The sequence below is a fragment of the Stenella coeruleoalba genome, assembly GCF_951394435.1.
Source record: "Stenella coeruleoalba genome assembly, chromosome: 6".
In the NCBI taxonomy this organism is placed as follows: domain Eukaryota; kingdom Metazoa; phylum Chordata; class Mammalia; order Artiodactyla; family Delphinidae; genus Stenella; species Stenella coeruleoalba.
Window position 1 is genome coordinate 92,238,204 of NC_137151.1, and position 16,497 is coordinate 92,254,700.

At 37.0% G+C, this 16,497-nt stretch overlaps 1 protein-coding gene across 1 annotated transcript in view; it reads right to left on the bottom strand.

The window, feature by feature from the left end:
- SATB2 (SATB homeobox 2) overlaps positions 1-16,497 on the bottom strand; it is a 190,454-nt gene that overhangs the window by 66,851 nt on the left and 107,106 nt on the right. The window contains exon 7 of the mRNA XM_079925381.1: positions 13,667-14,139. Within this exon, the coding sequence (XP_079781507.1) occupies positions 13,667-14,139 (473 nt within the window). The remainder of the gene's footprint in view (positions 1-13,666; positions 14,140-16,497) is intronic.

Genomic DNA, 16,497 nt, shown 5'->3' on the forward strand with positions numbered 1-16,497 from the left:
TTTCTTTCTAGTATATATAATAAAACTTCGCTTGTGCCATCTGACACATCAGAATACTGTAAGCATGCAAAACAAAGTTAGTAGGTGCAACAGAGCATTCTTGAAAACAAAGCAGTCTGTGCTTTCTTAACTGCAATCCCCTTGTCCAAGCCACACTTGAGCATGTACCGTGGGGAAACTTAGCCAAAACCAGATTCCTGGCAACTTTACTACTTTTTACCTACCTAATCTATACAACGATAGATGCAATTAAATAAAGAGTCCTGTCTCATTTTCTTCCTTCCCTCCTTATCTCTAGGAAGTCTTAGGTACTGGAATGGGGGATGGTGCACAATCTAAGTCAAAATTTTCTAAACACATTAGCACCAAAAGGCAAAAGCAAATACAGAACTGAACAGGTTCCTTTTGGAAACATTTACCAGTGGTGTTCTCAGCTCTGGGCACATACATGGTTTCTACTAACACCTCAAGTACCTGGCACCATGACTATTGAATTCACGAAGTGCTGGGCCCTGGTTATTCCTAGTTTCCATGAGTATTCTGCAAAACAACTGTTGGCAAACTTCCAAAAAATTTACTAGCTTTGGCTACTTTGTCAAAACATTGGCAAAAATAGTACTTTCAAAAACAAAACAAAACAAAAACATACATTTAGTGCATATTTATATCTCAAATGTATCAAATACATTCAGATATAAGAAGAAAAGCAGTCTATTAACATATGAGTTGACTCTGTCCTGAAATAATTATAAAACATTATTTTTTCTTGCTGAACATTTTCTGCCTTAGCTTCAATCACCTCCAGGGTCAAAAGCATCTGTTCTTACACAGTACATGCAACATATTACATATTATCATACCACAATGGGAGTACTGGTTTAAAAGTCTGTTTATTCCTCATACCTCCTTGAAGGAGGGACTGTGTCTTTCTGCTCTATGATAACAGAAATGATTGAGAAAAAAGGGGATATGAGTATGAGTTCTGAAGTTAGAATTGCTGGGTTCAAAACTGGGCTTCAACTGGACAAGGATTAATTAATCTCCTTATGGCACAGTTTCCTCACCTGTAAAAATGAGATAATAATTGCACTTCCCTCATAGGATTCCCTAGAGAGCTTACAACTGTACCCTATATGTGTTAAATGTTCAATAACGGTTAGCCCTCATTATAACCCCAGCATAGTCTCTGAATGCTTAATAATTATTTGTCAAATGAATGGATAAAGACAGAACTAACATCAAAGTACATTTCTTATTTTAAATTTGCAACTTCAAATATTCAAGGCCCTCCACTTATATTTTGCTAGATGTCTTCCCATACAGAACACAGAAAATATTTAAAAGAAAATTTTTTAGGAAGTAGAATAATTAAAATTATTTGGGATAGAGGAGAATGTAAAAAAAAATTTAATAAATTATCTAAAGTGAAATGAGCATACGGACATTCAGGACAGCACTAAACTAAGATATTCATTTATACTTCAAGGAAGTAAAACCACTTTCCTTCCTTAAGTAACTTTTAAAATCAGCCTTAATCTGCATCATTGTTGAAGCATGGGTCACAATTATCAGTGGATGATAAAATTAATTTAGCATACCATAACTAGTTTTTATAACAAAATGCAATTAAATAGATTAAACATTACCACAGTGCTTCATACATGCATTGTTTCATGAAGGCTTTTTTTTTTCTTTCATGAATAAATATACAGATAGATAAAGATATAGTTGGAAATGAGATAGAACTCAAAACAGACAGACATACATATGTGCACAAATGTGTGAGTGTGTCTTTGTGTACTAGTTCATGATGTAAAAATTATTTCTTACTGGGTGTTGTAGTCAGAGAAATTTGAAAGTAAATACTGTTGTCTACAGGAATAATTTTAGGCACAAAACTGGCAGATAGAATTTAAACAACCTTGTAATTTCCAATTGACTTCAAAGTGATTCAGTTATATTTTTCTCACAGAATTTTTGGCCTTTAAACTTAATTCACTTTATTTGAACAAACATGCACTTAACCCCAGGCCAAATGGTCATCATTTCAATCAATGGCAAAAAAAGGAACCATTTATGTATTTTTTAAAGTTACTTTGAATAAGCAAAGGTGAAAAGCATATAAATAATGGAATCTAAAGCTAGTGTTTCCTTATATTTCTTCTATAAAAATTCTACTTTAATTAAATAAACATCACCCAGGACTTGGAGAAACTAGATAAATAATAAAACTAGGCTTTCCACTAAAAGTGCAGGCGTCTACTGAGACACACTCACTAGAAGTGAAATACCTTATTTAGGACAGAGACCCCCTCACCTGTGTGAAACGAGTCAATCACTCCTTGTTAGAGAATAGTGACAAAAACTTATAAAACCATCATCAAAAGGCAGTCTTTTTGAGTAAAGTAGAAAAACCTGAATTTTCTATAATAGTTCAGCAACTAATTTTTTTTTTTTTTTGGCTGGTATGCGGGCCTCTCGCTGTTGTGGCCTCTCCCGTTGCGGAGCACAGGCTCCAGACGCACAGGCTCAGCGGCCGTGGCTCACGGGCCCAGCCGCTCCGCGGCATGTGGGATCTTCCCGGATCGGGGCACGAACCCATGTCCCCTGCATCGGCAGGCGGACTCTCAACCACTGCACCACCAGGGAAGCCCAGCAGCAACTAATTTTTAAGGACTTTGCACACTGATCAGGGATGAAAGGAATAGGTAGAAGAGAGTGCTGTCATATTTCTTTCCTCTGATTCTTTGGTACAAGTTTTGTGAAGGACGGGGAAAAAGGAGTCTTCATATTTTCCTTTACATAAAATGCTCTATTTCAATTAGATTTAGGAATGGGAATAGGGGTGGTATACGTTTGACAGCTACTGAATCAACATTCTCTTTACCCAGAGCACAAACAGAGACAGCATCTCCCCCACGCTTTTGGGCTGAAATTGCCTAAAAAGTGCTAATTAATGATAGTCTTTATATGTAAGGAGGACTAAATTGAGACCACTATCTAGAGGGCCATCCTTAAGTCACTGAATAACTTTGAGACACTGCTATCCTAGGAGATATTAATATCACTACAATCTTTAAATCTATGAATTCAAGCCAGTGATTCTGAAATGAAAGAGTACCTATTTTATGAAGCTTGCAGGGCCATCTTTTCCTACTTTATTAATTTAACGCTGAAATCAAAAGAGAGTATGTTATTTGCTTCAAAACCCAATAACATGTTCATGCCTGATCTGCAGCATTTCATATTTACAGCTCATCTTTCAGTTGGAGGACTTCCTTTTTCTCACAGGTTTCCTTGTCATTTTATAACCAGCTTACTGGACCATGGAGTCAAGACCCCTGGATTTACATTGTATTCTATTCCTGTATGACTTGCTGAGTGCCTATATCTCTACTGGATATTGAGAAGTAATGACTTGAGACCAGAGGTCAGCTGAGAAAGAATTCTAAATATCCTGGAGGTCAAGTTTTCTACAAATATAAACTGTACATGTAATTAAATCATGCCTACCTTTGGCTAACAATATGTATAAATCAAACACAAAGTTAAAAGAGAAGATCCCCCCAACCCCGAAAAAACTAACTGGTGACACACTAAAAGCTCAGACTTCCAAATATTTTGGTTGCTAAAATTTTCATTTTGTTGCTACACATCTCTTCCTAACTGTGCCACTTCGAAATATGTTTAGTAAGCCCTTAGACATTTTTAACCTTAATGATACGGGTGGGCAAATACTATAAAAACAGTGCCAATAAAGCATAAAAGCAAAGTCCATGTCACTTCACACAAAGACATTTTACATTTCTAGCTGTTGACCTTACTGCCAATTTTTCTGATACATAATTCAATTTAATTTTCCAATCTGTTGAAAACATTCTCTGGTTGCTGAGTGACTTCATGAGCTGTATTTATGACCCTGGCCTTAAGTTTTTTCAAATGATGTGGCTTTGATATGTAAACAGCAGATTCTTTGCAAAGTCTCATAAAAAATAAAAAGTAGGCAAATAAGGACAGGTCAACCAAATGAGTTCCCAAAGGATTTAAAAAATCCTCTTCTCTATCAGATAAAACCAAGATGAACAGCTTTCTCAAAAAAGGCCTTTGACAAAAGGTTGTAAACTGTGTAACTTTGTGACTTTTTCATCAAACTAAAGAAGGAGCAAGACACCAAATTAGAGGCCTTTCTGTTGCAGAAGAATAACACATTTTGCAAAACACACAGGGGCTTCTACTGAAAACATGTTTCTAAGAATTGGCTCAGGAGAGCTACCTGAGACACAGAATGAACCCGAACTTTCTGAGTTATGGCATAATCTGCTAGAGGAAAAAGAAAAATAACTACACTGTGTAAATAACGAATGTGACAAGTCTCGTTTTCAAACAATACAAACCTCTTAATGCCAATTCTTTGTGTATGGATATTTCCTGACTCCCACCTTCAAGGCAAGGGGCTAGTGGTGCAGACAGGGGCAGAGAATCACACCTCATTTCCCTTTGCTGGCACTCTAATGCTCCCATTCACACGTGGCAGGGCATTCGTTCCGATGGATTTAGCCTAGTTTCGATCAAAGCTTCCTCTACTTCATTTAACAGATTTGCTCAGATGGAAGGTCTCAAAGGAGAAATAATGTTAGTAAATGGGGGATTTCTGAACATATGAATATGTAGGTCATTGGATTTTTAAATAAATTAGAGAATAGTTTATCTATTAAGGAAGATTTATTGTACATATTTCATGAAACCATTCTTATTATAGGTCAGTGGACATCCCCTAACCATTCCTGGGCAATATTAAGCCTTGTAAAATAGTCACAAACCTTTTCATATAGTCATAAGCCTCTGATTGATTTTTTTTTAAGTCCATAAAGTGACAGGGGCAAAAGAATGCTTTAGGTTAGGATTCATAATTAAACTGTCAAAATGCCAAGATGTAAACACAGTAAATAGCCAAGCAACTTATTTCATGTCCATAGGACTGATAAGTGAAAGTGTGCCAACACTAAAATAAATCTGGGATAGAAGCAAGGAAAAATGAATGTGCAAAAAAATAAAACCTGACAGAGCACTGGTCCTATTACTTCTTGAAATTATCAGCCTAACAGACCCATTTGCATCAGTGACAGAGCACTGGCGATTCGGCAGGGCTGAGAAGCAAAGCTACTCTGAAACTCACATAAATCACATAATTCATCTTTGAGACTCAGTAAGGATGGCTTTAAGTCAAGTTTGAAAGATCTCATAGGGCCTCATAGCCAATGTCTGTTTCTGTCTTATTCCTTCTCTCTCTCTCCCCCATTCTTCTAACCAAACCCCCCCCACATTCAATATCCACAAGTAAATCTGGCTAATATCAATATCATCCCACTGAATTCAGGGGACTCAGTTTAAAATAACAATAGTGATAATATTTTCAAGAGAAAGTAGTACAGTAAAAAATTCTATACAATTCTATATTATTTTCTTAACATCTTGCTCATGACTTATGAATACTGATAATATTTTCAAAACAAAGTAGTACAATAAAAACCTCTATACTATTCCCATAACATCATCTTGCCTTAGATTTGTGAAGGTAGTAGGTATAAAATTGAAGATAACTTTTATTCAAACTACTATCCCATGGCATATCCAAAGGCCAATTAGACTAGCAATGACCCTGATCTATAATCTGGGATAAAAAGCACATCCTAAGATAAAGATTTCTGTGCAAGTGATTTATTCAGGAAGTGCTTCTGAGGGAAACTGGTGAAGGAGTGGGAGAAACAGGTCAGAGAAGGGAGGAGATCCAAACAAAGTCCCAGCCTCAGCCTGATCCTGCAGAGAGCTCTGGAGGGGAAGTCACACTTCAATGCTGTCCCTACGATGGAGGCAAGGAGCTGGGTTTTCACCCTCCTGCACCTATCAGACATTGGTTAAGCATTTCCAGCTCTCTGAAGAACCTAGGGGGCAGGACAGGAATAAAGACACAGACGTAGAGAATGGTCTTGAGGACACGGGAAGGGGGAAGGGTAAGCTGGGACGAAGTGAGAGAGTGGCATGGACTTATATATACTACCAAATGTAAACTAGATAGCTAGTGGGAAGCAGCCGCATAGCACAGGGAGATCAGCTCGGTGCTCTGCGACCACCTAGAGGGGTGGGAGAGGGAGGGTGGGAGGGAGACGCAAGAGGGAGGAGATATGGCAACATATGTATATGTATAGCTGATTCACTCTGTTATACTGCTGAAACTAACACACCATTGTAAAGAAACCATACTCTAATAAAGATATTAAATATATATATATATATATACGGAAATTGAAAAAAAAATAATAATACAGGATACAAGAATATCTGAGATTCATGAAAGAACCTGATAAAATTGATTAAATCCAGTTTATTCTGAAAAAAAAAAAAAGACAAATGCACCCCAATGTTCATTGCAGCACTATTTACAATAGCCAGGTCATGGAAGCAACCTAAATGCCCATGGACAGACAAATGGATAAAGAAGATGTGGTACAGCAATCAGAGAAGAAAAAGAAATAAAAGGAATCCAAATCGGAAAAGAAGAAGTAAAGCTGTCACTGTTTGCAGATGACATGATACTATACATAGAGAATCCAAAAGATGCTACCAGAAAACTACTAGAGCTAATCAATGAATTTCGTAAAGTAGCAGGATACAAAATTAATGCACAGAAATCTCTTGCATTCCTATACACTAATGATGAAAAATCTGAAAGTGAAATTAAGAAAACACTCCCATTTACCATTGCAACAAAAAGAATAAAATCTCCAGGAATAAACCTACCTAAGGATACAAAAGACCTGTATGCAGAAAATTATAAGACACTGATGAAAAGAATTAAAGATGATACAAATAGATGGAGAGACACACCATGTCCTTGGATTGGACGAATCAACATTGTGAAAATAACTCTACTACACAAAGCAATCTACAGATTCAATGCAATCCCTATCAAACTACCACTGGAATTTTTCACAGAACTAGAACAAAAAAATTCACAATTTGTATGGAAACACAGAAGACTCCGAATAACCAAAGCAATCTTGAGAAAGAAAAACGGAGCTGGAGGAATCAGGCTCCCTCACTTCAGACTATACTACAAAGCTAAAGTAATCAAGACAGTATGGTACTGGCACAAAAACAGAAATATAGATCAATAGAACAGGATAGAAAGCCCAGAGATAAACCCACACACATATGGTCACCTTATCTTTGATAAAGGAGGCAAGAATATACAATGGAGAAAAGACACCCTCTTCAATAAGTGGTGCTGGGAAAACTGGACAGCTACGTGTAAAAGAATGAAATTAGAACACTCCCTAACACCATACACAAAAAGAAACTCACAGTGGATTAAAGATCTAAACGTAAGGCCAGACATCATCAAACTCTTAGAGGAAAACATAGGCAGAACACTCTATGATGTAAATCACAGCAAGATCCTTTTTGACCCACCTCCTAGAGAAATGGAAATAAAAACAAAAATAAACAAATGGGACCTAATGAAACTTCAAAGCTTTTGCACAGCAAAGGAAACCATAAACAAGACGAAAAGACAACCCTCAGAATGGGAGAAAATATTTGCAAATGAAGCAACTGACAAAGGATTAATCTCCAAAACATACAAGCAACTCATGCAGCTCAGTATCAGAAAAACAAACAACCCAATCCATAAATGGGCAGAAGACCTAAATAGACATTCCTCCAAAGAAGATATACAGATTGCCAACAAACACATGAAAGAATGCTCAACATCATTAATCATTAGAGAAATGCAAATCAAAACTACAATGAGATATCATCTCACATCGGTCAGAATGGCCATCATCAAAAAATCTACAAACAATAAATGCTGGAGAGGATGTGGAGAAAAGGGGACCCTCTTGCAATGTTGGTGGGAATGTAAATTGATACAGCCACTATGGAGGTTCCTTAAAAAACTACAAATAGAACTACCATACGACCCAGCAATCCCACTACTGGGCATATACCCTGAGAAAACCATAATTCAAAAAGAGTCATGTACCAAAATGTTCACTGCAGCTCTATTTACAATAGCCAGGACATGGAAGCAACCTAAGTGTCCATCAACAGATGAATGGATAAAGAAGATGTGGCACATATATACAATGGAATATTACTCAGCCATAAAAAGGAACAAAATGGGGTCATTTGTAGAGTCTCTAGGATGGACCTAGAGACTGTCATACAGAGTGAAGTAGAAAGAGAAAAACAAGTATCGTATATTAACGTATATATGTGGAATCTAGAAAAATGGTACAAATGATCTGGTTTGCAAGGCAGAAATAGAGACGCAGATGTAGAGAACAAACGTATGGACACCGAGGGGGGAAAGCAGTTCGGTGGGGGGGGTTGAATTGGGAGATTGGGATTGACATGTATACACTAATATGTATAAAATAGATAACTAATAAGAACCTGCTGTATAAAAAATTAAATTAAATTAAATTTGTAAAAAAGAAGTAAATCATGGGGTGGGACAGTGGGGGGGTGCTGGGGGAGGCATGAAGCATGGAAAAAAGGGCTGGTTTGTTATCTGCCTCAGCCTCCTCTGGTGTATCACATTACTTTGTGACCACAGGTAACAGAAATGCTTAGAAATGTGTCATAGGATTGCCTGAATATTAATGATCAGGTCAGAAAACATCACGTTTATCTTACTCTTCTCATAGGGTCCCATTTGTCATAAAAGTCTTTAGAGCCATGAAAAGTAGGGCTAACATTTTCTTTCAAAAGTCTAGCAAAGAAGTAAGCGATGGTGCTCCGAGTATATTTTATATAAGGTCAAAAGGAAAAAATAGGCTTCTACCATGCTGATGGCTCAGATAGGATGTGATGCTCTGCTACTCCCTGCATCTAGAATTACATTAGTCTCATGCCCAAGCTGAAGAATCAACATCTTGGCATTACATGATCTCAAATGTGCTGTTTCCCTTGCCTAGAACATGTGACTTAATTTACGTTCTTAGTTTCGACAGTATTAAGAAACCAATATAGAAATGTAAAAAATAATAATAAATAATAAAATCAGATTGGAAAAAGGTTGTCTATCTCTGACTCTGGCAGAAGTCATGACCTTGCCATGAAGTATGGGTAGGGGATCATTTAATCAAACAAATATATTTTATGTTTTTAAAAGACACATGGATTAAGATTAAAATGTATTAAAAAGCAAGTTCTTGGAAATATAGCTCCATTCCCTTAATTATGTTACTTTACAACACCAAATGATATAGTGGCAATAGATCAGACACACAAAGTAATTAATAGTTTTTCTTTGAAGAACTGTTATTCTCAAATGCTATTTATTATGAATTTGAGCTTTTCATCTGGAAGTCTTAAACATGAAAAACTAGGCTATTTTTTTTTACAATTCTAGATTCATTTATGAATATCGTGCATGTGATTTTTGTTCTACACACACGCGCGCGCGCACACACACACACACACACACACAGAGGAACTAATTGCTAGATTTGTTCTTGGTCTAATCATCAAAAACAAATCCAGGAGCACAAACTATAGGGTGACAAATCAAATTGCTTTTTATTGAATTTGATAATAAATGAATAATAGTTATCACGAACTATTTCTGAAAAATATTCAGTAAACTGAGGATATGCTACATATCAGTAAAACAACTGAGTACAAGACTAATATTGGCCTTAGGTGTCCATCTAAAATCTGATTTTGTTTGCTTTAAGAAAAAAATGTTGAGATTCTTTTCTATCCAAAGATTAACAAGTTATGTTATTATCTATAAAGTTAATTCTTATTTGTTTATTACAGCTGACAAATCATTTTACCACTCATGTGATAAAAAAAAAAGCCTACCATTTGGAAAATCCACAGTTGGTTTCATGGGGCATCGTACACCACATTTTCCATTTAACAATGCTGCTGGTGAAACCCAGCTGTCCAACCTTGCTGTTAGTGACTACAGTATATACAGCAGAAACAATCTGTCTGTTGACCTCCAGCTTAGGTTCAAACTATGTCATTCTGTCAATACCATCTACCTTGATTAGGTTGGGCTTTATACACAACAGGTTATGATCCCAGAGGGATGAAAAGCTTTCCCAAATTAAAAGCAGAAATTTAAAAGGAAATACTCATACATTCCTATGCAGTTTCCATTTGATATCCTCAAGACTTGCCCATGAACTCAAGCTCACGTTGATTGAATGTGAATGTTTCTTTCTGGGTGTAGCCATCTTACAAATTTAATGGCAGGAGGAAAATAATAAAATGCGTTCCATGCTTCAATTAGACCTTTTATAACTTGGCACTTGAAAGATGGCAATGCCGAAGAAAAATCATTAATCCCCAAAAATAGGCAAGAAGAGTTGGGCAGGAGAAGACAGAGCTCCAGGAGTCTAGGGCCTTGGCACAGCATTTCCTCACACCAACACAGCCCGCCTTTTGTCTAGCCTCATCGTGAGCCTTCTTCTCTCATGCTTCATGCTATTTGGATGAAATGTATACTGTATTTGATTCTAAAATCCAAAGCAATACGACCATGCTCTCAATTTTATCCTTATCCAAAGGAGCGGTATAAATAACCAGCAATAAAATGTTGGCTAGCCTTGAAATGCCTATTTATGCACATGAATGATAGATGAAAGAACACACACATACACACACACTCACAGAACTGCAAGATACAGACTAAAAGACGCATCCTTCTACTTTGTGTTTTATAATAGTATGCAACAGACTTGCCCCAAAGGATCAGAGTTCTTCATAACCCCAGTTCAGATAACTGTGGACACACAAATGCAGCCCTAGTACTTTGAGTCACAAGAGAATAGTGGTAGAGTGATGTTTGGAACATGTGCAGCCCTCTGTGAACCTCCGAACTCATTTTCAAATGATGTATTGACTCTGTGAATAACAGAATGTATAAGTTAGCTAGGAGTCAAGGGAGCTAGAGATTTCACCCCTCTTGGTCTCCTGCCATACCTAAGCTGTCAGCACCAAACCTCAAACAATCCCACTGCGTTTCTCCCCTGCTCCGACTCCTGCAGTTCCAGCATGGCTGAAGACTGTTACCAAACCACAGTGGTTGGTTCCATCACTAGTTCATGCTGTTTGACTTCAGCTGAGGCCCCAAACTACCTCACAAATTCTTCTATCTCAAATTGACTCCCTCTCACATCCAAACTGTCAACCCATTTCTGGTCTCCCTTTCAACACCAAATTTTGGAAAGAGTAATTTGCAGCCACTGCTTCTGTATCCTCAAGAGTTAATCCATCCTGAACTCCTAAATTCTCTCTCCTGCCTTCACCACTCAAATGAAATTATATTCTAAAGTTTGCCAAAGATCTCTCCCAACCAATCGCCAAATCTCATGGCACCGTTTCAAGCTTCCCCTTCCCAGACTTAGTTTTCCAGACACAGACAAGTCTCCTTCTGGAAACTCTTTACCCAGGTCCTCTATACTTTTATCAGCATCTCCCTTTTCTTCCACCTCCACCTGCCCCCACCTCTCTGGGCATTTCTCTGTCTCTTTTTCTAGTGTTAGTAGTGCCGGTGGCCTCTCCCCTCCTTCCCCTGTCTCTTTAAATCCCAGGCTCTGTGAATAAACTTCTGTGAATAAACTTTCTCTAACCCTGACAACTCTTCTTAGCACTAAACTGTTATTTTCAATGACTGCTGCACATCTTCACTTAAGAAGTCTGCTAGCACTTCAAAGTCAAAATAGCCCAATCCAAAATAATCACTTTAACCTTACTCCAACCATCTCTTTCAATGCCCTCCTTGATTCTCTACATAATTTCACTATATTCTTAGTCACCAGGCTCAAACCTTGGTGTTACCTTCACTCCAGGCAGTTGCACTGTCAACTTTACTCTCACAATGCTTTTTGACTGTACCGTCTACTCCATCGCCGTCAGTCTTGTTCAAAACTTCTACACATTTCAGCTGGACGCTTAAGGCGGCTTCCTAAATGATATTCCTAACCCTCTTGCGATCATTAAGGGGAAGAAAGTCTTCCTAAGATCCAATTCTGATCACTGGATTATAGCATATTCCTACATAAAACCTTCAGTGTTTCCAGTGCTTATTAAATAGAGTTCAAAGTTCTTAGCATGGCCCCAAGACCTTTTCAGATCTGTTCCCTCCACCTTTAGTTTTATTATCTAGCTTTGCTATCAACTACCAACTAATCCTGCCTTTTGCTGAATCAACACTTTTCTTGTGCATTTTTTTTTTTAGCCTAAAATACCCTTCTTCTCCGTGTTTTCCTGTTAAATTTTATTTACCCTTCAAGGTCTAACTGCCCAGCAACCTCATACTCAAATCAGTTGTTCACATGTGTGCTCACCCGTGGTCTTTTTCACCTTTGCGTCTGCACAGAGCCTGGCTTCCTGCCTTGCATTTAGTAGGGTGGCTAACTTAAACCGACCATCCTCCTGAAGACTTACCACACTCGCTCTACTGACAGTTAATGACTCCTCATGAACAGCCCCTGTAATCGCTGCGCACATTATCCTGCATTATTCACCTCACTTCACATATTACTCGAATTATCTGGGTACATTTTTTTTTTTTCACTACCAGGTTGGTTAGCTCCTTAAGATTAGGCACTTTTCCTTTTCTGTTACTCATACAGTTGGTCCTCTGTATCTGCGGATGTGAAACCCACAGATACGAAGGACCAGCTGTACTGCACCATTTTATATAAGGGACTTGAGCACCTGTGGAGTTTGGTATTCGTGGGGGGTTCCTGGAACCAATCCCGTGCAGATACCAGAGGGACAACAGTATAAGAGCTAGATTACTAGTTCTCAAAGTGGGACCCAGACCAGCAGTATCAGCATCACCTGGGACCTTGTTAGACATGCAAACTTCTGGGTCCCACCCTAGACCTGGTGAATCAGAAACTCTGGGAAGAGGCCCAGCAATCTGTGTTTTAACTGCCTTAAAACAGTGTGATTCTGATGCACACTCACGTTTAGCACTGGTGGGAACGAACTTAATTATAAGCAGCCCTCTATAAAATAAGATATAAATAAATAAACTGTTTACTGTCTTATCATTTAATATTATTTTGGCATATAATTCCCTCAAAACATTAAAAATATGAGTAATCTATCCATTTTTACTTCATCAATATCTTAAATCTAACTTGTACATTTTGAAGGGTTTATTAAAAAATTATAGAAATGATGACATATAGTGATATTCTTTCTATAAAGTTCAAAGACAAGGTAAATAATAGATTGTTTGGGCATGAACAGTTCTAGAACTAGTTTTTTTAAAAAACAAGGAATGATAAGCACAAAATTCAAGATCGGGTTACGTCTGGGGAAAAGCAAATGAAAAAAAGGGAGGAGAGGAGGAACACACAAAGAGACCCAGGTCATTGGTAACATTTCAGGTCCTGAGTTGGGTGGTGGGTTCACAGACATTCGTTACATTACTGAAATTGATTAATTAATATGGCCAAGTATGGATCAATGGTGATAGTATTTCATGAACTAAGGATTATTAATTAATCTAATTCTACATGCTCTGAGATCCATAAAAAAAATTTTAAAGAGATAAGAAAGAACTAATACTTGCCACAATCTGTCCTTAGTATTATTCTGAATCACCAATTATGACGTTCATTGCTAACGGTACCTGTGTGCGATTGAATGCCACTCTTGCAAAGACAGCTTGGGACACACTGGCCCTCTTCAGCTCATCTCTGACTTGCTGGTAGATATCTGGAGATACTTCCACAGAAGAGTTGGTTGGCTCCGGCTTAACTGCTCTGGGAATGGGTGGATGGTTCAGAAACTGCTGGTTGATGGCTTGAGGATGCTGGTGAGCCAGGAGCCGGCTAACGGCAATCTGTTGGTTTATCAGATGGGCCATGGCGATTTGTTGCCTGACAAGTTGTGGACTGAGCTGGGGAGAAAGAAGACCAGGGCTCATGATGGGCTGTAACGCGGGCACTTGGTTTCGGATTGGAGTACTGTGGTGGATTTGGCTATGTGGAGACTGTTCGCTGGTTTTCCCCAGGGATGCCAGCTGGTTCATATTTGGTAAATGCATTGGACGCTGGCCCAGAACACAATAGTCTGAAAGGTTTTCTCGTTCCACTCTTTCCACTGTTAAAAGATAAAAATGATAATTCATCATTATCGACATTGGCATAATTTGTTTCTGATACACGTAGTATTAAATTATATTTCTGGTATATTAATGACGTAGACGTTTTTCATACAAAGCTGGAAGCCCCAGAGTAAAAGTGAGTTATCCTTTCCTGGAAAATGTTACAATAATAGATTTTTCCATAGGTTATGGTATGAAAGTAAAAATATTTGCCACTTCAATTTTCTTTAATTCCTAAAACTAGGCATTTTATTAAATAGCCAAGACAGAAACCACTAACCATTACAAATTCTAAATCCTCTCATATTTCCAAGCTGTATCATCTCCCTCTGTGACAAAAGCACCAGCTGTTTTCATCTTCTGTAGTTTGTGGTTAATGGTGTAGTTCATGGTTATCAGGAAATGACAAGGACAACGTCTCCTGTCAAAGTAACTGCTACCTCCCAATAAAAATCTCACATAAATACTATTTTACAGCTATGGAAATATTTATACAAAATGTCTGTCACATAGTATATCCTTTCATCTCCTCACCTGCTATCTTTTTTATAGGAATATTTCTTTAAGAAATGGATATTTTAATGATTGTGATCTGCACTAGGATAAGAAAAAAGTCTCACAAAATTAATAACATCGCCTTGATTTGCCATTAAATAAAATTCTCCCTTTCTCCAGGTTATCTATCTTTTATGTTTTGTTGAACTTTAGTAAAGATTTAAGGAATAACCTTGAAAGGGAGAAAAAAAGAAAGTATCATATATGTTCATACATGAGGTAGATTCTTTTCTTCCCTCAAGAATATGCCTCAGGAAAGAGTCACATCAGAGTCAAATCCTTACCTAAAACTTTGTATTACATTATTATGTAAAGCAAAGGTTTGTTTGGGGAAAACACATTAGGCTGAAACAACCTCTATCCTTACTAGCTTTAAATGCTTATGGATGTAATCTAACAAAATCTGTGTTTTAAAGTAAAAATTCCTCATAGATTTAGTAATTTTTTCCTACAGCTGAAAGTGTTTGATATGATAATGCAAAAGCGTATTAATATAATGTTAAAGAACACTACTTGGAGTGGTTACATGCTGGAGAGCAGAAAAGTATTCACCTACAAGACACATTTTTAAAATAACTGCCCCCCTTATATGCAAATAGCGCTTGTAAATTGGTATATGGTTTACAGCGACAGAATCATATTTGATCAAAAAAGTGCTGAGTCTCAAAAAATTTAGGAAATTATGTGTGCTGGAAAACTAGTTGAGATGACTCAAAGTGATGACAAAGTCACTAGAACCAAACCACATGCAAAAAATTTGAATAAAATCAACCAATGAACTATAAAGCCAAGGAAAGTGATATTTCTAAATTAATATTTTATGTAATATGTGATTTTCAAGTACATATGTGGAAGTAAATTAATACATTAACCATATGTAAATAGATATCTGATCATTTTATCTATATTTCTAAAGGTTTTATATATTTAAAACTTCTCATTGGTAATATAGATAAACATCCACATTTTGGGAGCACCTTATATTCAGACATATACAGTATTTCTTCCTGCTTTTTAAAAAAACTGAGTGATTGCTTAACTTTCCTATGAACCCCTAAATAAGTCAAAAGTTTACCTCAAACTTCTTTAGGAGTTCAATTTCCAACCTAATCCTTTCAATGTAATTCATATAGTTTGTATTCAACTTTCCTTCATAAGGTTCAAGGTGAACAAATTATTTTAATCTTATTCTCTAAAGGCAAACGTTTTTCATTCATTGTATTAATTAAACTTTAAGGTATACAATCTGGAAAACCAAACCAAGCAAATGGTTAAGAGCCTTCAAACAAGGTAATCGAACACAGTTTTCATAGAACAGAAGTTACTATTGTAAGTTCCTTATTGAAAGAAGTAAAGAGACCACGGACTGCTTCCAGAGTAAAGTCATACTTTATAGGCAGAAATATTTGCCCTCAGGTAGACATTTGATTTGCTTTTGTTTGTTTGTTTGCTTTTTAATTCAGCCAAAATAAAGGCAAATTCAAGTAGCAAAAATTATGTTTTCGGGTACTTAAGAAGCAGACGGTTTATCCATTTCTTTTTCTACTTAAAAAGCATAGAAACACCCTCTTAATGCATACATTCTTTGATCAAAAGCCAATTTTCCAAAATGTCAGTATTTTCATCTTTCAATGACTTAATTACATTTGAGTTACTTTCTTAAGATACATCTAAATCCCATCATTAATAAAAAAACAAATGTCAGAGCTCCATGAAACCTCTATGAAATTGGTGCCGTAAGAATCAGAATAACGTCAGTCCACAGTCCTTTAAGATTATACATAATAATTCTCCTTTTC